The following is a 20,008-nucleotide window of genomic DNA, read 5'->3' on the forward strand; positions in this document are numbered from 1 at the left end:
CGTTCTCGGGCGCATACACATCTCACACTGCATGGGGGAATCCCTCATCGTGTTGGTCGGGAATGCTTCAGACGTCAGAGGAAATCGCTCCGAATCATGTTCGCGACTTTTATCCGGCTTCAACAAGCTCGAATAGTTGTTAGACCCCTGTTTGGGTTAAATCACATTCCCATCCAGGCTTAAAATCCTGCATGATACCTGTTTGGGTTGCTGATCTGCAAAAGGGTTCCAGCTCACATTCCAAGCGGCGGGGATACCGGTGTGAAGAGCCTACGCCATGCGGATGTCTATAGTCGACTAAGTAGGTATCGAAAGGAGCTCTGTGACAGTATGACGTGCATTAGTTGCTTATATACTCGATCTCGCCGCTCAGGAGTGCGTCTAACCGTACACTGTCGCAGCGTTTCTGCAATTTGGCTAGCCATGTTGCAGACATTGTCGGACCTCCCGATCATCTATTGCCTTCGATCCTTCTGTCACCGTCGTGGGGAAACACACCACGATGCTTCATCAGCAAATGTTGCGAGACCTACTAGCCCCGAAGCCAAGGGCGCTTCAGCCAGCCATGACTGGAAGGCCCACAGTGCCAACCCAAAGAACTGGCCGTTGTCACGCAAGGTGTTCACCGCCAGCGTAATCTACGCCTATACGTAAGTCTGCCGACTCGATCTCTGGCCACGCTCGTTCGTACTCACTGCGTCAGCTTCGTGGTCTATGCGGGATCCGCGATGTACATGTCGGCTGTGCCGGTGCTGGTCAAGCAGATGGGGATGAGCGAACAGCGGGCTTTACTCGGGCTATCCGCCTATGTTCTCGGCTGTACGTATACACCTCTTTCAGGGTTTGAGTCGTCTGACAGGTTTAGACGGCGCCGGCCCTCTCCTGTGGGGCCCGATGAGCGAGGTTCCCTCCGTCGGTCGCTCCGTGGTATACTTCAGCAGCTTCGTGATCTTCATCGCCGTCACGGCGGGCGCCGCCAGCGTGGACAATTTCGGCGCGTTCGTCTTCCTGCGGTCGATCCAAGGCTTCTTCGGCAGCCCGTGCCTGGCCAACGGGGCCGCCAGCATGTTCGACATGTTCGACGAGACCCAATACCCCTACGCGCTGGGGTTCTGGACGGCGGCGGCGTACTGCGGGCCGGCGCTGGGCCCGTTGCTGACCGACCACCTCGTGTACCAGCTCTCGTGGCACTGGTCCATCTGGCTGATCGCGTGCATGTCCGCGCCGGTGGGGGTGATGCTGTTCGTGCTGCCGGAGACGTACGCTCCCACCGTCCGGCTCCGGCGGGGATTTGCCCATACCGACGCGACCATCAGCGCCTGGGCCCGCCTCAAATTCTACCTCGTCAAGCCGGTGCAGATCACCCTGCAGGACCCCGCGGTGTTCTTTGTCAACCTGTACACCTCCTTCATCTACTCGAGCTACTACATCTTCTTCGACTCGTTTCCCGTGGCGTATCTAGAGGGGTACCAGGTCTCGACAGGGACGTTGGCCTTATTTTATCTGAGCGTGTTGGTGGGATGCGTCCTCGCCGCGGCGGTGTACTTTCTGATCCTGGTGCCGTACGTCTTCTCCCGCCGGCCGCCTATTCCGGGTGAGCATGAAACCAAACCCGACCCTTCGAGTGAAACCCCCCACAGCAACAGCAGCAACAACACCCCCACCCCGCCCCCGGAACGCAACCTCCTTCCCGCCCTCCCGGCCACCATCTTCCTCCCCGTCGGCCTCTTCCTATTCGGCTGGACCGCCCGCCCCGGCGAGATCCACTGGTTCCCCAGCCTAATCGGCGTGGTCCTCTACACCGGCGGCGTCTTCGTCATCTTCCAGTGTCTGTTCCTGTATCTGCCGAAGATGTACCCGCGGTACGCGGCGAGCCTGTTCGCGGCGAACGACTTCTGTCGGTCGGCGTTGGCGGCGGGCTCGATTCACTACGGGGTGCCCCTGTATCGGAATCTGGGGGTGGGGAGGGGGTCGAGTGTGCTGGGAGGCGTGTCGGTGTTGGGGGTGGCGGGGATGGCGGGGATTGTGTTGTTTGGGGGGAGGTTGAGGGAGGGGAAGGGACGGTTTCGGAATCCGGAGATTCTTTAGGCGGTCTTGTCTGTGCTGAAGATTTATGGGGGAATGTTGAGGCGTTTGAGTAAATGCGGGTTTGAGGGTGGGCTAGTCGGTGCTGGATTACCGATGCTGTTGCTCTGGTTGGCTTTGCTTAGAATACTGAAAATAGGGCTGCATTGATGGGCAGGATATGCATCGAGATCCTAGGCCATAACAGCGATCCATGATAGGTAGGGTGTGATCTATACTGGTTAAGAATTAGCTTGAACCATTTTTAGCCAATCATTTATGATTAAGTGCAACGGTTGGGGATTAGTTCCGATACCTTCATTGTAATCTGTGTATGATCTAGTTAAAGAAGAGTTCAATCCCTGAAGCAACGATTATGAATCATGTACTGCAATTTGCAACCAGCATGCAAACCCTCATCCTCACTCAGCCTTGACCATGTTTCCACAATGCTTCATCCTCGGACTTTAAAGCGAGGCTGCAAGATCACAGTGTCCACCCGCCCGCATCCCGAATCTACAGCTCACTCCCGCAAACATTCCCATCAGAGCCCTCCAAAACCGAGAATCATTGATTGCCTATTGAACAGTATTCCCAAATTACCCAATGAAACCAAAATCACCCACTTACGCAACCTGTCCCCCCCCCTCCCATATCCAATCTCATCCTATACCCTCATCCAATCGTCGTCTCGTCTACAACCACCAAACCCCCACCGCCACCGCCCCCAACCCGACCACCACCACCGCAATCATCCCCACAAACCCCCGCATCGACTTCCGCTGCTGCACGCACGCCACCCTCACCTCCGCGGTGGGCTGCCACACCCCACGCCCCGAAACCTCCAACCCAGCCTTCCGGTCTGGAAACACCGGCGGCGCGAGCAGATGCACCACCGGCTCGAGGAGGCTGCAGGTCACGAGGAAGGTGATGTGCAGCATTGGCGGGAAGGCCGCACCCGTGAGCAGGACCTTAACCATCGATGTCGAGGGGTCGGAGACACCCCGCCCCAGGGCGAGGGTGAATGCGCCGATCGTCACGCAGAGGAGCAGCACGCTGAACCCGATGCCGTTGTCCCAAAGGTTGTAGTGCAGGCTCTGTAGGAACGTAGGGGCGGCGGTGCGGTTGGAGGTGTTGGTTGTGCTGCCGGTGACGAAGGAGCCTTTTTTCGGCCGGGCGGAGATTAGGTGGAAGCGGAGGAGGGCGAGGAGGTGTGCTGTTTTTTTTTGGTTAGGTTTGGGGTTGGTTTGGGGGAGCGTGCGAGACTTACATCCGGCGAGCCAGGTGTTTTCCAAATGGGCGAAGGGGGCGCTTTGAAAGTCTGTGTGCGCGGATTGCAGAGCTGCGAAGAGCCAGCTTAGTGCGACGTGGACTATTGCCAAAATGAGCTGGGGTTTGAGGTGGGTGGTGGTGGGGATTAGTGGCTGCGCGGTGAGGAGGAGAGTGGGCACCGCCACAAAAATCGCGAGCAAGGCGACCAGCCGGCCCGTGATGGCCAGCCCGTTCAGTACGATCCCCCACTGCATCGAGCGGGACATGGTCGCGTTGGTGGGGGCGAACAGCACGCGGTTCTGCTGCGTGTGCCCGATGTGCCACCGGCTCTGCTGCGCGATGTGGCCGGCCAGCGAGGTCGGCACGAGCCCGAACTGCAGCGGCTCCTGCACCTGGATCGTCTCATGGCCCAACCCCTGCAGCACCAGCGACAGCTGCCAGTCCTCCGAGAACGAGTAGGTCGGGTACCCGCCGGCGTCGACGATGGCGCGCCGCCGGAACAGCGCCCCGGACCCGGCGTCGATCGCCCGCCCCTGCAGATCCAGCTCCGTGTTCTGGCAGGTGTAGAAGTGCAGCCGCGACTGCGAGAACGGGTCCCCGCGCGGCAGGTTGTAGAAGTACTGGCGCGTGGTGACCAGGACCGCCGCGGGCGTCGCCAGGAGATGCGGCAGCGTCGCGCGCAGGAACTCCGGCGCCGCGATCGAGTCGGCGTCGAAGATCGCGCAGAACTCCGGCTGCGTCTTCTCTTGCAGCGTCTGCAGCGCGTAGTTCAGGTTGCCCGATTTCGCGAACACCTGCCCCGTCTGCCGGCCGCGCGAGTGGTACGAGAGGTGCGGCCAGGTGGGTTGCAGCTCCGTGACCGCGGAGCGCAGCGCCGCCGACCCGCCGTCGTCCAGCACGCGCACCCGGAACTGGGTCACTGGGTAGTCCAGCGTGCACGCCGCGCGGATCGTGTCCAGGATCACCTCGACGGGCTCGCCGCAGCAGGGCAGCAGGACTTCGACGGTGGGGAGGTTCTCATCGCCTTGCAGACGGAGTCGCTTGCGCGGTGAGTTGGGCGGCGCGCGGCCCGATGCGACGGTCAGGAGCTGGTCTTGTCGCGAGAGCACTGCAGTTGGTTAGTGGTGTTCGGATCTGATGGTATGGGTGGGTGCACTCACGCGCGAACATCCCCTCGATGGCCAGCGTCACCCACATCTGCCATGTCTGCACGGGCGAGGTCAGGATCGACACCAGCCGCAGCACGAAATACGCCTGGAACGTCCAGACCGCCGTTTGCGCCACATAGTACAGATAGCCGCGGTATTTCAGGCCGGACAGGATTCTTGGGTCCGGGGGGAGTTCCTGGACGTTGTAGCCTCCAGTCGACATTTTGCTGCGCTGAGGGTCGGTTGGCAGGAAGATTCGGCCGTGCGGTCTTTTGCGATCTGCTTGTTCTGGAGGGTGAGTCTCCGATTCTGCGGACAGAACCAGCGTGCCACTTAATCCTCAGCTGCGGATGGTGGTCATGGAGAAGAGTATTGTCAGTCGCGAGCGATGTTAGAGAAGAGAGGAAGAAAAGAAAAAAAAAATCGCGATGAACACCCTGGCCGTCGCAAGGAGGTTTTGTGCGCCGCCGCCAGCTCGAGGGCCATTTTAGTTCTAGAATTTACCACCTCCGATGATCCACTTATTGCCGGATCGGGGCGATTCTGTAAACATTCACTTGCACAGTCAGGGGGCACGGATGCGGGGAGGGAGTTGCCGATTGGCAGGCTGGCGGGTCGCTGGCTTCACCGCCTCGGATTCCAAGGTTGTGGTTATGTTGAGGGCGTTGGGAGTTGGTTTTGTGTCTTGATGCTAAATTAGCTTGGTATAGTAGGGGTAGTAGTAGTTCTAGAATGGGTCTGGGTCTGATCGTGATGACCCTCTCATCAGTTATCCCTTCCTTCATGCCTCGGGAGATCGTCCAACTGGAGGGTTTCCACTCCTGATCTTACTTCAGTATGGAGAATAGTGCAGTACACATACACATGCAAATACAAATCCTCACCATGGATGCCTTCAGTCTCTGGCTCTGCAGCAGGTTTACCCCTATTACAACCACACGTGGCTAGACGAGAGGCCAACCTTTGCCACCGCAGCAACAGCAACAGCAACAAACCCCCTATTCCGGGTTGCAGGTTGCAGACCGCCTCGCCTCTCACCCGTTCTGTCATTCTCCGGCCCGATGTTAGCGCCTTGGGGTCTTCCGTTGCTTCCGGCTGGGGGGTGCAGTCCTCCAGGCTGCCAACGAGTGCTCTGTAGTCTATAGGCTATGAGTGTGGATCGGTTGTTGTCTATAGTTGCTGCACTGGAGGATGAGCTAATCAGCCGATTACTCAGACACCGCTGTTCTACTAAGAATTTCCTCAATTAGAACCATACTTAGGGGTCGATTCGGTGAACAACTGTTGAAAAAAGATGCACGGTGCATGTGCAGCATTGCACCATGATTTGCCCCCGCGTAAACTGCTAGCCCGCTTTGCATTAGCGCTTTTGTTGCTGGTGGACTCGGGGGTCTTCGGTCAGGTGACTGATCTCGGCCAATGAGCAAGCTGAAATCTTTTTATGTCATTCCTGAGTCAGCGGATAAGGGTGCGGCTCGCTGGTAATGGCTTCTCCGCGTCGGGTCAATGTCGGCAGATCTGGCGCTGCTTTGCACTGGCTTTTGGAGATCTGGGGATATGTCGTTGGGATGTTCGTTATGTGCACTATTTATAAGCTATTCTTTGAATATGCAGTGCTTCTCAAGTATACAACTGCAGTCCTCCTTGTCTAGAGTGCTTGATCATGGCCCTTTTTGTTTTTGAGCCACGGGCAGCGTCCATGGGCTACTATTAAGAATATATAGTCGGAATCTGCACTTGGCCATCGTGACATCTATCCTTCTTACGGCCCAAGTGATGGTTATCTTGCTGGAATTTACATCATCGATATTGTCACTATGCTCACCTTGTCTACATGCATCGTCTATAGAACATGGTGCTATCAATCATACGTCCCAGCAGGTGAAGCCTTCCCCTCACACATGACGTCGCTCCACTCCTTCCTGTCGGCCCACCGCGGACCGCCCGTCAGCATCGCGTTTCTCGCTCAGCTTGGCTCCGAGGCTGACCAATGCACCGGCCATCTAGACTGGCGATCAGATGTTTACCCTGACAATATAACAAAGAGGGTTGACGCGTTGATTAAGGCCCAGACCAGCATCAAAGCAAGTCGACCTTTGGAAAGACGCACTGCACTACCTTCGTCTCAAGTCACACTGTGTTGAATATCAACCCGATCAAAACAACAACGAAATGTCATCAATCCTGTTGCAGAATGCGACGATTCTGGTTCCCTCCGGTGACAAGAATGACTACGTCGTTCCCCGCCACAACCACTCGCTGCTCATCGAAGGATCCAGGATCTCGCAGATCGCACCCCAGATAGCCCCGCCTGCCGAATCCACCCAAGTCATCGACTGCACCGGGAAGATCATCTCCCCTGGGTTCATCGATACACATCACCACCTCTGGCAGACACAGCTCAAGGGACGCCATGCGGATCATACCTTGATAGAGTACATGCCCACGGGTGGGTAGTATGTCTCTTCTGCAGAGAACCATATACTGAATTAGCGCCAGGAAACCTGCAACAGGTCAACTTCACACCAGAGGATATCTTTTGGGGCGAGCTGGGAGGCTGTCTCGAGGCCTTAGATGCAGGAACTACCACCGTGGTGGACCATGCTCACATGAACGTCACCCCCGCTCATTGTAAGGCTTGCTATACCCCCTGCTTACCACGCTGTCGTAACTAACAATCCCAACAGCCGTAAATGGGATAGCAGCGACAGCGTCCTCCGGCATCCGATCTATCTTCTGCTACACACCTACCTCGACGGTCAAGAAGTGGAAGCCAGAAATCGAGATGAACACCAGCCTGCTCGATGAATGGGTCCTCCAACAACTCGAGGAGCTGGCCGCAGCGGCGCCATTTGGCGACGGGCGCGTCCAGCTGGGTCTGGCTTTTGACGGGTTCATGCTGCCGAAGGAGGTGGTCGTCGCGTTGTACGACCGCGCCCGCAAAGCTGGAGTGAAGGTGATAACCACCCACTATGTGCGTGGATATTTCAGTAAGCTCAACCCGAACTTTCCATCTTGGCTCCGAATGCAGGCACTAAGTACAATAGGCGACGGATCCCTGGTCGACACCCTCGAGGACTACGGCCTCTTGGGCCCCGACATTCTTCTCTCGCACGGCAACAACCTCTCAGCCACCGACATCGAGAAACTCTCGCAAGCGAAAGCATGGATCTCCGCCACCCCCGACACCGAACTGCAGATGGGCCACGGGAACCCCGTCTGCTTCCAGAACGGCTGCACGAACATTACCGCGCTCGGGATCGACTGCCATAGTAACAATTCCGGCGACATCGTCACCCAGATGCGCCTGGCGTTGCAGAGTGAGCGCGCTCGCCGGAATGAGAAGCTTCTCGCGCAGGAGAAGTATCTGCGCTCGTTGGATGTGTCCGTGCAAGATGCCTTCCGGCTGGGGACGATCCAAGGCGCCCGCGCGATCGGCATGGCAGATCATCTGGGATCGATTGAAGTCGGGAAGCTTGCGGATCTGGTGGTTTTTGACGGCGAGAGCCCGGGGATGATCTGCGCTGCGGAGAAGCATCCGGTCGCGGCTATTGTATTGCATTCGTCTGTGCGCGACGTGGATACGGTCATTGTTAACGGCGAGATTCGCAAGCAAGGCGGTCGGTTGGTGCCGGTGGACATTGACCCCTCATTTCCCGAGGTGACGATCGCAAAACGAAGGGTGGAATGGAAGGATGTGGCGCAAGAGTTGCGGGACAGTCAGGAGAGGATTCAGAATGCTGCGGTGGAAGCTGGGGCTGTGGGAACTCGAGTGTCCGAGGCACTGAGAACCTTCCATGTGGACCCGAACAAGTTCGTTTGAGCTGTGAGGCGTCGAGGAAGTCTGGGAGGGTCGCGTTAGCCTTCGAGTCAAGGGGGTGGTGGTGATGGACGTAGCCTGCCAATATATCTCCGTGCCCTATAAAGCACGGACTGCCCATCCGATCAGCTCTCCTGTTAATATGGCGACTCGGTCCGACGGCCGATTATATTATAGAGGTAGATCGAGGTGGGTGGATGCGAGCAGAGGAATGGCGTCATGAGGCAGAGACCAGAGGCCGGCAGGTGACACCCTGAATGTTCAGGTACCCGTGCGGCAGCGGCACGTGGAGGGACTAATTAGCACTGACTAACTAGCAGGGATCGCAGACAGAAGTGTGTCTTTTCTTCACCTTCCCCTCATCTCTACTCCGGAGTACTTCTTCAACCTATTACCTGTTCTTCATCGCTCCTCCAAGACCCCATCCCCTGCATGAAGGAGTGAACACCATCCTGCAAGTGATAGCCTGCCTTAGCGTCCTGGCATCTCCGCCTGGGATTTATCCATATTACCCCTGATCAACAGGGGAGTGCGAACGAGGCTTCGACGGAGGAACGTCCGTGGACAATCCGTTTCTTTACTTCTTGGCCCATTTCGGACGCCTTCCGCTGCCAAGGTGCGTGTCACACGATCGTCCGTGCCTGTAATTAGCTGACAGGCTAATTAAAGCCAACTTGCCTTACAGCTACCTCTGTTGCCCATACTGCATCTGCGCGATGGATCATATCACTGATTGCCATCAAGACACCAATCAGGTCGAGCAGCAAAGCGGGGTATACTCCGAGAAGGGCATGACCGGAAATTAAACCTGACTTAAGCCAAGAACAAGTATTGGATTGTCTACACACCAGGTTCCTGCCGTCATGGGGAGGGTGACTTAAATAGGACCTGGGGCGCACCCACCTCTCTCCGTCGATCAACCTAGCTTGAACCATCAACCACCAACTTCAGCACCATGGCCCGATCAAGCCTGGCCTTGCTATGCGCAGCCCTCCTGGGCAAGGTTGCAGACGCTGCGGCGTCGCAGGCCTACACGTGGAAGAACGTCGTCACGGGTGGTGCGTCTGTCTGATCTCCTACATTGGAAGCAAGATTGCTGACTGCAAAGCAAACAGGCGGAGGAGGTTTCACTCCCGGTATCGTCTTCAATCCCTCCGCCAAAGGAGTGGCGTACGCGCGCACGGATATCGGAGGCGCGTACCGTCTGAACTCGGACGACACGTGGACCCCGTTGATGGATTGGGTGGGAAATGATACCTGGTGGGCTGCCCTGCTTCCCCGGCAACGGTATGGGTAGGTTGGCTGACAAGCTCAGGCATGACTGGGGCATCGATGCCCTTGCCACAGATCCCGTTGACACTGACCGTCTGTACGTGGCGGTGGGCATGTATACCAACGAATGGGACCCCAATGTGGGATCGATCCTGCGCTCGACGGACCAGGGTGATACCTGGACTGAGACGAAGCTGCCATTCAAGGTTGGCGGGAATATGCCTGGTCGCGGCATGGGTGAGGTAGGTTGCGTTCCCCTTCCTGGAGTTGAGTGGAAAGCTGATGCAATGCAGAGATTGGCGGTCGACCCGAACAAGAATAGCATTCTCTACTTTGGAGCGCGGAGTGGGCACGGCTTGTGGAAGAGTACGGACTATGGAGCGACCTGGTCAAATGTCACTTCCTTCACCTGGACTGGTATGATTCTTCGGTGCTGGTGAGTAGGGCTTGGCTAAGTGTGTGCAGGAACGTATTTCCAGGATTCGAGCTCGACCTATACCTCGGACCCCGTGGGTATTGCTTGGGTGACTTTTGATTCGACCTCTGGTAGCTCGGGGTCTGCGACACCGAGGATTTTCGTCGGTGGGTAACTCCTCGCAAAAGCGGAACCATCTTCTAATGTGTCGATAGGCGTTGCGGATGCTGGCAAGTCGGTTTTCAAGTCGGAGGATGCGGGTGCTACTTGTGAGTCTGAATCAGCCCGCAACTGAAAGCAGCGCTGACTCTCCAGGGGCTTGGGTGTCCGGAGAGCCTCAGTACGGCTTCCTCCCGCACAAGGGGGTCTTGTCCCCTGCGGAGAAGACGCTGTACATCTCCTACGCCAATGGCGCTGGTCCTTACGATGGCACAAACGGCACGGTCCACAAGTACAACATCACCAGCGGAGTGTGGACGGATATTAGTCCCACCTCCCTTGCGAGTACCTACTACGGTTACGGTGGGCTGTCAGTTGACCTCCAAGTTCCTGGCACCTTGATGGTGGCGGCACTCAACTGCTGGTGGCCGGATGAGCTCATCTGGCGTAGCACTGACTCTGGAGCAACCTGGTCCCCTATTTGGGAGTGGAACGGTTATCCGAGCATCAATTACTACTATAGCTATGATATCAGCAACGCCCCCTGGATCCAGGACACGACTTCGACCGACCAGTTCCCTGTTCGTGTCGGGTGGATGGTTGAAGCCCTTGCTATTGATCCGTTTGACTCCAACCACTGGCTCTATGGTACGGGTCTGACAGTATATGGCGGACACGACCTGACGAATTGGGACTCGAAGCACAATGTGACCGTCAAGTCCCTGGCGGTCGGTATTGAGGAGATGGCAGTGCTTGGACTGATCACGCCGCCCGGAGGACCGGCGCTGCTGTCCGCTGTTGGCGACGACGGTGGGTTCTACCACGCGGATCTGGACGCAGCGCCAAACCAAGCGTTCCACACGCCGACCTACGGCACGACCAACGGAATCGACTACGCCGGCAACAAGCCCTCCAACATCGTCCGGTCCGGAGCTAGCGACGACTACCCGACTCTCGCCCTGTCGTCGAACTTTGGCTCGACTTGGTATGCAGACTACGCCGCCTCTACCAGCACCGGCACCGGAGCGGTGGCTCTGTCCGCCGATGGAGACACGGTGCTTCTCATGTCCAGCACCTCGGGCGCGTTGGTGTCGAAGTCGCAGGGCACCTTGACCGCGGTCTCCTCTCTCCCGTCCGGGGCGGTCATTGCCTCCGACAAGTCCAACAACACGGTCTTCTATGGTGGATCCGCGGGCGCGATCTACGTGTCAAAGAACACGGCGACCTCCTTCACCAAGACCGTGACCCTGGGGTCCAGCACAACCGTCAACGCCATCCGTGCGCACCCCTCCATCGCCGGAGATGTCTGGGCGTCGACCGACAAGGGCTTCTGGCATTCCACGGATTACGGTAGCACATTCACGCAGATTGGCAGCGGCGTCACGGCGGGCTGGAGCTTTGGGTTTGGCAAGGCGTCCTCCACGAGCAGCTACGTCGTGATCTATGGGTTCTTCACCATCGACGGTGCCGCGGGGCTGTTCAAGAGCGAGGACGCGGGCACCAACTGGCAGCTGATCTCGGATGCTTCGCACGGGTTCGGCTCTGCGTCCGCCAACGTGGTGAACGGCGATCTGCAGACCTACGGCCGCGTGTTCGTGGGCACCAACGGCCGCGGCATTTTCTACGGCAATCCCAGCGGGAGCCTGCCGGCCGCCACGGCGACGGCGACGGCGACAGCGACAACCTCCAAGACCTCGACGACGGTGTCGACGACGTTGAAGACCACCACCAGCGCCTCGACCACTTCTTCCAGCACGACCGTGAAGACCACGACTAGCTCTTCCAGCACGACTTCGAAGGCCAGCTCAACCACCACAACGACAACCAAGACTACCAGCACCACAACAACCACGTCGAGCGGCAGCACCGCGACGGCCTCCGCGTACGCGCAGTGCGGCGGCAGCGGCTGGACGGGAGCGACCGTCTGCGTGAGCGGGTACAAGTGCACCTACTCGAATGACTTTTATTCTCAATGTAAGTCTGTTGTGTCAAGCTAGGTGATGATTGCTAACTGAGGGTGAAGGTGTTCCATCATGATGACGGGGAAGGAAACGTGATGGAGGAGATTCGTGCCTTGATTTATTTTGGTCGGTAACTGACGTTGTAAAGTGTTATCTCTGCACTTGGTTTAGTGAATGTGTTGTTTCATAATATGATCTTGTAATTGAGTGCTTCTGCGTATCTCGGATTTAGGGAGTGGTCGGTGGTCGGCGGAGACGGCGTAGACTGAACCGAGGCCGCGGCTCCGGGGCCGGAATAAGTATGTTCCAAGCGATTGTGGCGTGGTGGCCCGGTCGTAACTCTGCTGTGCTGTCGGTACTTGAATATTGTGTGCATGGTTGAGTATAATCTTGCTGTGACACGGCCGCTCGCATCATTGAAGTTGATATTCCTCGCCGGACTGAATCTGCCAGGTGGAATGGGTATTCTCGTACTTATGACAAGTGCAGCGTAGTGTTTTTGTAAACATCCTGAATATTCTCAACACACACTTCTTTTGTAGGAATTTTTCCCCATCCGGCATGTCATTGTCATCATCAGGATACCGTGGGAGATTATATATTCACGAGTTGAGATTACAACACCTTCAAGGATCCCTCATATCTCATGAATGTTGAGACAAGAGACACTGGATGTACTGTATGACTACCAGCAAGATATGCCATGGCAAGTCATCTAGCTTATAGAAGTAGAGCTATGAGCTAGAGCTATGAGCTAGAGCTCTACAAGACAAAACCCCTGCAACCACAATCTCATGCATATATACTCATACTCTACAGAATCCCTGTCCTGTATCCGAATCTTTATCTATGAGTATAAGAAGATAAAAGCATGCGACCACCAACCAATAGAGGTAATGCAAGCCGAGCTGAGCTGGGTTGGGCTGCCGAATTCCGAAACCCAGTACGCGATTCGATTTTCCAATTTTGGGGGGTCTGATAGGCAAAACCCGGAACCCAGGATTGTCTGATGGGGTTCATGTCCAGGGGTTTGGGAACATGCCACTCCCAAAAACCGTTAGCCAGGAACCTAGTACCTGGATCTGGGATTTTACTTGCAGGGCGGAAGGAGACACACTGGCGGAAAAACAGGTGGCATATCCTTGCCAAGGCGGGTTTACTGTACGGGTACCGGGGGGGAGGGTTCCACTATCGCGATGGGCGAAAACTCTACTGCGCACTGCTGCTGTTGCCGTTGCTTCCGTGCCGCTGTCATTTTTACTCTGGACAGTACAGTACTCGACTTGTATCCCTTGGAGCGTAGGAAGGTGAATGGTCATCGAGAGTAACTAGGTCTGAAGGATGTGTGTAGTTGTTTTCATAAAGATGAAGATCGAGCAGCAGGGGACCGGTGCGTTTGTACTGTACACTCCACACATCCGCCTCTAAAGATTGCCAGGAATAGATCCAGACCACGTATAAGCACCGAACAACGTGGCCCAGTCGGCGGGTAATCAACGACCCGAGCATCGGCCAGACTTTATCTTTCTTTGTTTTGTGTCTGATTGGCCTGCAAACCCCGGACATCACTCAGTGACCAATTCATATTCCAGAAAGCTTCTCTATCTCGGCAAAAAGTCTAACCTCCAGACACCAACCCCACATGAATCCGGGGTCTGATGGGCCGGTTAGCCGAGCCGAAGGATCCCGTTTTCCCGTTTTCCACACTTTCAGTGCAGCTCCGTTTCATCCCGATACACTTGATCCTGCAGGTCACCGAGATCGGGTTGGGAGGTGATGATGATAGCATTACGGATGCGATGGGGGGCCATCTAAGCGAGTTTTACTACCCGTAACTACTACCCCCCCTTAAGCTTAAGCTTTGCCTTTCCTCTCCCAGCGGACCTTATCTCTTCTATCTCTGACCTTTGACACATCCTCCCCTTGTATCTCTGGCTATCTCTGGCTATCTCTGCTATCTCTGCCAGTCTGCCTCACATGGCGGTGCCCTATCTCCCCGAGTACGAGCAAGAGGAGACGGTGATGCCACCCGCGACGCCGCACCATCTGCGGGAGCATGGTCTCGAACCGGCCAATTCGCCCTTCGCGGGCCGCATTGGCGGCAACCAGGACTTCGTGCTGGACCGCAGCGATCCCAAGAACCTGGCGGAGCTGGACCGGGTGCCCGACGCGGCGCCGTGCATGAACGCGCAGGAGATCTTCGATCCGCGGGGATTCCTGTCGCCGGATCTGTGGAAGTTCGCCATGCTGGAGTGTGTTGGTGAGTTCGCCTTTCCCCGGCCGTCTCGTCATAGGGCAGACAACGGGGTATCGCCCGTGCCGTGCCCCGTGCCCCCAACACCATACTATACCGTAAACTCAAATCGGGCGTTAAAGCAGCAAGAAGCTAATGCCCCGAAAAAGCCAGCATGCTCAACACCTTCATCTCCGCCTGGGTCACCACGCACCCGTACGCGGCCATGACCGCCTCGACGGCAGCCTCCGGCGTCTACGGGACGGTCACCTTCTTCTCCCCGACCTTCGGCGGCCTGACCAACCTCCTCCTCACGCCCCTGCTCATCTACACCTTCTCCCCCAGCTCGGGCGGCCACATCAACCCCCTCATCACGCTCGCCACCTTCTTCGCCCGCATCATCTCCTTCCCCCGCGCCGTGCTCTACATCCTCGGCCAGACGCTGGGCGGCGCGCTCGCCGGGTTCGCGCTGCACGCCGCCTTCGGCGACCGCAACATCACGGTCGGCGGGTGCTACATCGACACGACCCAGGTGCCGGTCACCAGCGGGCTGGTGATCGAGTTCTTCGCGTGTTTGATCATCGTGTGGCTGTGTTTCGGGGTGGCGTTGGATCCGCGCCAGGCCAAGGTGTTTGGGCCCGCGGTCGGGCCGTGGTTGGTCGGTGTGGTGGTCGGTGTGATCACGTGGGGGACTTCGTTTACGCGGGTGGGGTATATTGGGGCCAGTATGTATCCTTATCTTTGTGATGGGGTTCAGGTCAAGGCTAATGCGAGTGATAGGTGTCAACCCGGCACGGTGTTTCGGGGCATATGTCGCCTCCGAGTTCCCGGGGTACCATTGGATTCATTGGGTGAGTTTTGGCCTTACTCCCCCCCTTTCTGGCTTGGGCTGTAATGAACACTGCTGACAATACTCAGGTCGGTCCGCTGGCGGCCTCGGTGGCGCATGGGCTCGTGTATTTCGTGGATCCCCTGTGGAAGGATCCTAGGGCCAAGTCGTGAGGAGACAAATGGCTTGCGCATCATTGTACAGTATTGATATGTGTGGTGTCTATTAGCGTGTTCGATTTCTGGAATGCTTGGCGAGCCTCTTTTTGGGTTCGCTTGAATAATGATATGTGTACAGCACTGGTTGCTGGACTTCGAATTTCAGGGGTTGCTTTCTGCGTACGCCTCTGTTAAGGGGGGTTTTGTACGGTTTCTTGTTGGGGTTGAGTTCAGTGGCTTTGTGCAGGTTTGATGACTATGCTGGTCGGAAACAGTCCAAGGGTCGGTTGTTTTGACTGGCTCGCCTAGTCAGCAGGTTTGTAGTCCTTAAGGTGGGGCTGGTGCAGGCCAGTTGTAATCCTTTCTGAGCTTGGGAAGAGTCGGTGTATGGGAAAGATCCTCTTGTTGTGTGCTAATGCATGCAAAAACTACCAGACAGCCGGCGACTGCACGACCACAGCTTCCCCCTTTCCCATGTGCTCATACTCAACGGTCACGGCATCCGTCCGCCGAATCATCCCCAGCATTTGACCCCTCTCTCCTCCCTGCTCCCCCGCCGCACCAGGGAGGATATTCTCCTGGCTCTCGACGGTTGAAACAGCAAAATCTATCTTCCTTAATCTTGAGCTCCTGCCATGGCTCCCGTGGGAAGACTCCGGCAAATTGGACCCCTTGTACCGGTTGCAACTGTTGTTGTACGAGCTCGCCGTGCGATTACCAAGCATAAATTCAAGCAACGGCTGAAGCGTGGGGATACAAGGCGATGATCACTATATTAGACTCGATACTTTGTCTCTGGTTAGGATTGATTCGTCGGTGGTAATGAACCGGAGGAACAACTTGGTCCAGATGATCAGGTCCGCTGTTCCGTCTGTTGATCGTTGGTTTCGCGCACTGCAGGAGAGGAAGGAAGCGCACACGTGTAGGCTTCTTGGTCAGCCAGACCTTTCAACCGCGTGCATTTGATGTTAGCCATTGCCGTGGAACGAGCATCGCGGTCAGTTCATGTATACAGCGAACTAATGCCGAACATACACCGAGCCGAGGCCTAATGCTACGCATAGCGCCAGGCGTTTACGCAGCGACATATGAAGCTTCATCCGGTGCTGGAATAGATCATGAGGACGAGATCGACAAATCCGGATAGAGCTATGCGTTTCCTTTAGCTTCTTCTCGATCGAAATCCTTGGGGCAAGTGGCACACCTCCAGTAAAGATGGCGTAGTCAATCAACATCCACACAGTCTTGCAGGTAGCTTTGCCCTCCGCGACAAGGCCGGTCTGCCACAGAGCCCGATGATCCCCCGTGCCGGCATCGACAAGCGACGTTGGACCACCCCAAGTCGAGAAGTGGCTCCGGCACCAAGCATGGTTCAGCAAGCGCTAAGGCAGCTGTTTAAGGTAAGGCGAAGTACGAGTCAGTAAGCCTTCAATAGCATGAGACCAAAGGATATGACATGACAGGGGTGCGAACGGCAGCTTGCGGGATTGGGTTAATTAAACTGCCGTTGAGCCGAATGACAGCTCGCCTTGTGGAGCCGAGACTCCACCCAGCTTCTGTCCTTGTTCGTGTGGTGTTTACCTTCAACTCGTCGCCAGATTGTTTGCTAAATTCTTGGCCCCCCTCATCGGAATCCTGGTAGGAAGGACTGCAGTCACGATGGAATTTCATTGCCGCGTGGATAGGCTGTACCTGAAAACATCCAGTGTTGAAAAAGCCCGGTGGAACGTGTTAGGAGACGGCAGGGAACCGATCAGTCCCTGTCCGGGGCAGACATTTCATGGGTGTCTGTGGAGTGAGAGAAAATTAGCAAGTTCGCTAGGAAGACTGGGGAGCAAGCAACAGATCTCTTACTGCCGGATGGTCGTGACAGAGCAAGACATAATTTACAGGCCATCTGAGTCAATGATAGCAAGGTATGCAAGTCCAAAGACTGACATAATCATGTGATTATAGGCGTAACACGAGTCCACAGTCTCGGGCATTGTGTTGTTTTCCGGGGAGACGGAAGCGCACATGTCAAGGATATCCTGTTCTCTACTCCTGCCGAACCATGGCGCTGTCATCTCCACATCTCCCCCGTACTTGTGCGACACCCTAGCTCCGTCTCTGATAGCCCATCATATTGCTTCATGGATTTTGCTGGCACACCTCGGGGGGTACAAAAACTCATTTGCTCGCATGGCGTCTACGACTTGCCGGGTCAAGCGCTACTGGCGCAAGCCAGGATGGTCCTCCATTATATTAGGACTGAATTTGCGCTGCTTGAGCTTTGCTTCATTTCACCCCCTTGCGGTCTCAATCTTGTGCCGCCGTCACAATCTTGTCTTCGTGAAGTACCGGCCAACATGACAAGTCCAGCTGATGGCAAGGTGAACGGCCACAACTACGGCCACATCAAAACGCCCACTGAAGAAGCTTTTACCAACAACCATGTCGCGATCGCTCCCAACGACCTGGAGGAGGTACCTGGACTGCTGAAGAGAATCGCGCTGCACGGCGAGGCTTACCTCACGGAGAATGACGAGCTAGAAAGAACCAAGATTCTGGATTCCGCCCGATCGCTGGTGTATGCCTTGGAGACGCCGCGCGAGGCAATCGTCCGACACTGCTGGTCTCAGGTATGTGTTTTCAGCACAATCTTCCTCCGTCGCGCTTGACGCTTGTTTTCTTGTTGACGTGTCTCAGAGCTCGCTTTACGCGGCCATTGAGATAGGAGTAGACTTGGATCTTTTCACGGCGCTGTCGCGGGATGACAGGCCCAAGTCTGCAGCTGAGCTTGCAACGGCGACCGGGGTCAGCCAGGTGATGCTGGGTATGAGCCGCGCCCGTTCCATAATCGATATAGACGTGAGCTGATCTCGTCCTGGTCCCTCTAGCACGCATCCTCAAACATCTAGCCGCAATGGGCGTCATCAAGGAGACCGGGCCAGACGAATACCGCCGAACCGGGTTCTCCATCTCCATGCAATCGCCTCGTTACAGCGACGCTTACCCATGCATGTAAGTAACCCCCGACGACCAAATTAAAAACCCCTCTCACGTCTACCTCTCCAAAAAAAAGGACCGGGTGCATTACGGCAGGTGTGCTCGCCCTCCCCGCCCACCTCAGAGCAACCAACTACATGCTCCCGAACGACGGCACCAAATGCGCCTTCCAGCGCGGCTTCGACACCAACCTCCACTTCTTCGACTTCCTGAAGCAGCATCCCCAACACGCCAGCGAGTTCAACAACCACATGTCTGTCTATCACCAAGGCCGGCCCAGCTGGATGGACTTGGGGTTCTACCCCGTGCAAACCCTGGTGCAGGAAGCCACCGTAACCCCCGATGATATCCTACTAGTCGACATCGCCGGCGGGATAGGCCACGACCTGTCCGAGTTCCACCGCAAGTGGCCCGACCTGCCGGGTCGACTGATCGTCCAGGAGTTGCCCGAGGTCGTGTCCCAAGCGCGCGAGCTAAACCTGAACCCGAAGATTGAGCTGATGGAGCATGATTTTTTCGAAGAGCAGGTCGTCAAGGGTGCGTCCATTCTCCCCGTTCCCCTTCCGCACTTCAATTGCCGATGAGCGGCACAGGCGCAAGAGCATACTACATGCACTCCATCCTGCACGACTGGACCGACGACAACTGCCGCCGCATCCTGGCGAACCTCGTCCCCGCCATGCTAAAGGGCCACAGTAAACTCCTGATCAACGAGAATGTCATCCCCGGGACGAACGCGTACTGGGAGGCGACGAGCCTGGATATCATCATGATGGCGGACTTCTCGTCGACGGAGCGCACGGAGAGCCAGTGGCGGGCGCTGGTGGAGTCCGTGGACGGGCTGCGGGTGGTGAAGATCCGGACCGCGAGGAGGGGGGTGGAGAGCCTGATTGAGTGTGAGATTGTTTGAGTGGTTTTGGTTTGCTGTGTGCTTGGCTGGAAGTGGTAGCTTGAGGATGCTGGACAGTCTGTGCGGCTGGGGTATGGGCTATGTTGTGTTGTGGCCTTTTCTGGCTTTTCAAGTGTCGGTATAATTGTATCAACATCCGGACAGATTGGGCTGGTTTCGTGGGGTTGAGTCTCTTTCTCTCTCTGTGGAGGGTTCGGATTCTAGGGGAGAGTGGAGAATGAAGTTGAACGCTGTATCAATGGTCGATTTCTGAGCTCTTCCATCACTTGGCGGATTCAGGATTGTCAAGCCGCATCGTGACCAAGTATGGTATCTGCGATACGCCTGGTTAAAGCTTGCTACCATCCGTCTCTGGAAGAATGAAACCCATTATCTGATATTAGTTGGTGACAGGAATGAGGGGTCCACCATATTCAGGGATGTGTAGATGATAACTGAACCAGAGTGAGGCGCCGTGACTGCAGTCTCCTCTAGCATAAGTCCCCAAAACTTTCTTGAGACTGTGGCTCAGCGCCTTTCTGTCCCTTCATCTCCTTGTTCGGTTTGTAACGACTCGGTCTCGATTCTGGAGATTCGATACATGCTTCTGAACGCCATTGGATCCTTCTGTGAAGGTCGAATCTCGCCCCATGCACAGGAACTGGCTAGTCGAAGCCGTGTTCTGGGACAGTTGGGATGTGTTGAGCACATAAAATTCCAGTCCTGAAGCAGGGTAATTCACAAAGATGCTTGAAGACAAGCAGTGTATGGGCTGGGTTCAATAATTCAAGAAGAAGTTG

General features: G+C 56.2%; 6 protein-coding genes across 6 annotated transcripts; 5 read left to right on the plus strand and 1 right to left on the minus strand.

The window, feature by feature from the left end:
* Positions 1-423: 423 nt before the first annotated feature.
* Positions 424-2,088, plus strand: ASPACDRAFT_55411 (MFS transporter; the record flags this gene model as incomplete). The annotated part of the gene is made up of 3 exons (XM_020202992.1): positions 424-650; positions 704-819; positions 866-2,088. 3 exons carry the CDS (start codon positions 424-426, stop codon positions 2,086-2,088), a joined length of 1,566 nt encoding a protein of 521 aa, XP_020051408.1.
* Positions 2,089-2,759: 671 nt separating this feature from the next.
* ASPACDRAFT_1876887 (glycosyltransferase family 2 protein) lies at positions 2,760-4,707 on the minus strand (the record flags this gene model as incomplete). Its single annotated transcript, XM_020198087.1, has 3 exons — positions 2,760-3,280; positions 3,335-4,444; positions 4,497-4,707. 3 exons carry the CDS (start codon positions 4,705-4,707, stop codon positions 2,760-2,762), a joined length of 1,842 nt encoding a protein of 613 aa, XP_020051409.1.
* A 1,949-nt stretch (positions 4,708-6,656) lies between these two features.
* ASPACDRAFT_48176 (uncharacterized protein) lies at positions 6,657-8,307 on the plus strand (the record flags this gene model as incomplete). The annotated part of the gene is made up of 4 exons (XM_020202080.1): positions 6,657-6,933; positions 6,984-7,115; positions 7,172-7,474; positions 7,532-8,307. The coding sequence occupies 4 exons, from the start codon at positions 6,657-6,659 to the stop codon at positions 8,305-8,307; spliced, it is 1,488 nt and encodes a 495-aa protein (XP_020051410.1).
* A 952-nt stretch (positions 8,308-9,259) lies between these two features.
* Positions 9,260-12,147, plus strand: ASPACDRAFT_36855 (putative endoglucanase; the record flags this gene model as incomplete). Its single annotated transcript, XM_020200254.1, has 8 exons — positions 9,260-9,362; positions 9,420-9,564; positions 9,620-9,818; positions 9,870-9,993; positions 10,042-10,158; positions 10,207-10,260; positions 10,307-11,864; positions 11,955-12,147. 8 exons carry the CDS (start codon positions 9,260-9,262, stop codon positions 12,145-12,147), a joined length of 2,493 nt encoding a protein of 830 aa, XP_020051411.1.
* Positions 12,148-14,088: 1,941 nt separating this feature from the next.
* ASPACDRAFT_48178 (uncharacterized protein) lies at positions 14,089-15,346 on the plus strand (the record flags this gene model as incomplete). Its single annotated transcript, XM_020202081.1, has 4 exons — positions 14,089-14,371; positions 14,515-15,069; positions 15,125-15,195; positions 15,263-15,346. 4 exons carry the CDS (start codon positions 14,089-14,091, stop codon positions 15,344-15,346), a joined length of 993 nt encoding a protein of 330 aa, XP_020051412.1.
* Positions 15,347-17,679: 2,333 nt separating this feature from the next.
* On the plus strand, positions 17,680-19,229 carry ASPACDRAFT_36872 (uncharacterized protein; the record flags this gene model as incomplete). Its single annotated transcript, XM_020200256.1, has 5 exons — positions 17,680-17,952; positions 18,020-18,146; positions 18,211-18,334; positions 18,396-18,856; positions 18,913-19,229. The coding sequence occupies 5 exons, from the start codon at positions 17,680-17,682 to the stop codon at positions 19,227-19,229; spliced, it is 1,302 nt and encodes a 433-aa protein (XP_020051413.1).
* Between the last annotated feature and the right edge of the window lie 779 nt (positions 19,230-20,008).

This window comes from Aspergillus aculeatus (assembly GCF_001890905.1).
Source record: "Aspergillus aculeatus ATCC 16872 unplaced genomic scaffold ASPACscaffold_22, whole genome shotgun sequence".
NCBI lineage: Eukaryota > Fungi > Ascomycota > Eurotiomycetes > Eurotiales > Aspergillaceae > Aspergillus > Aspergillus aculeatus.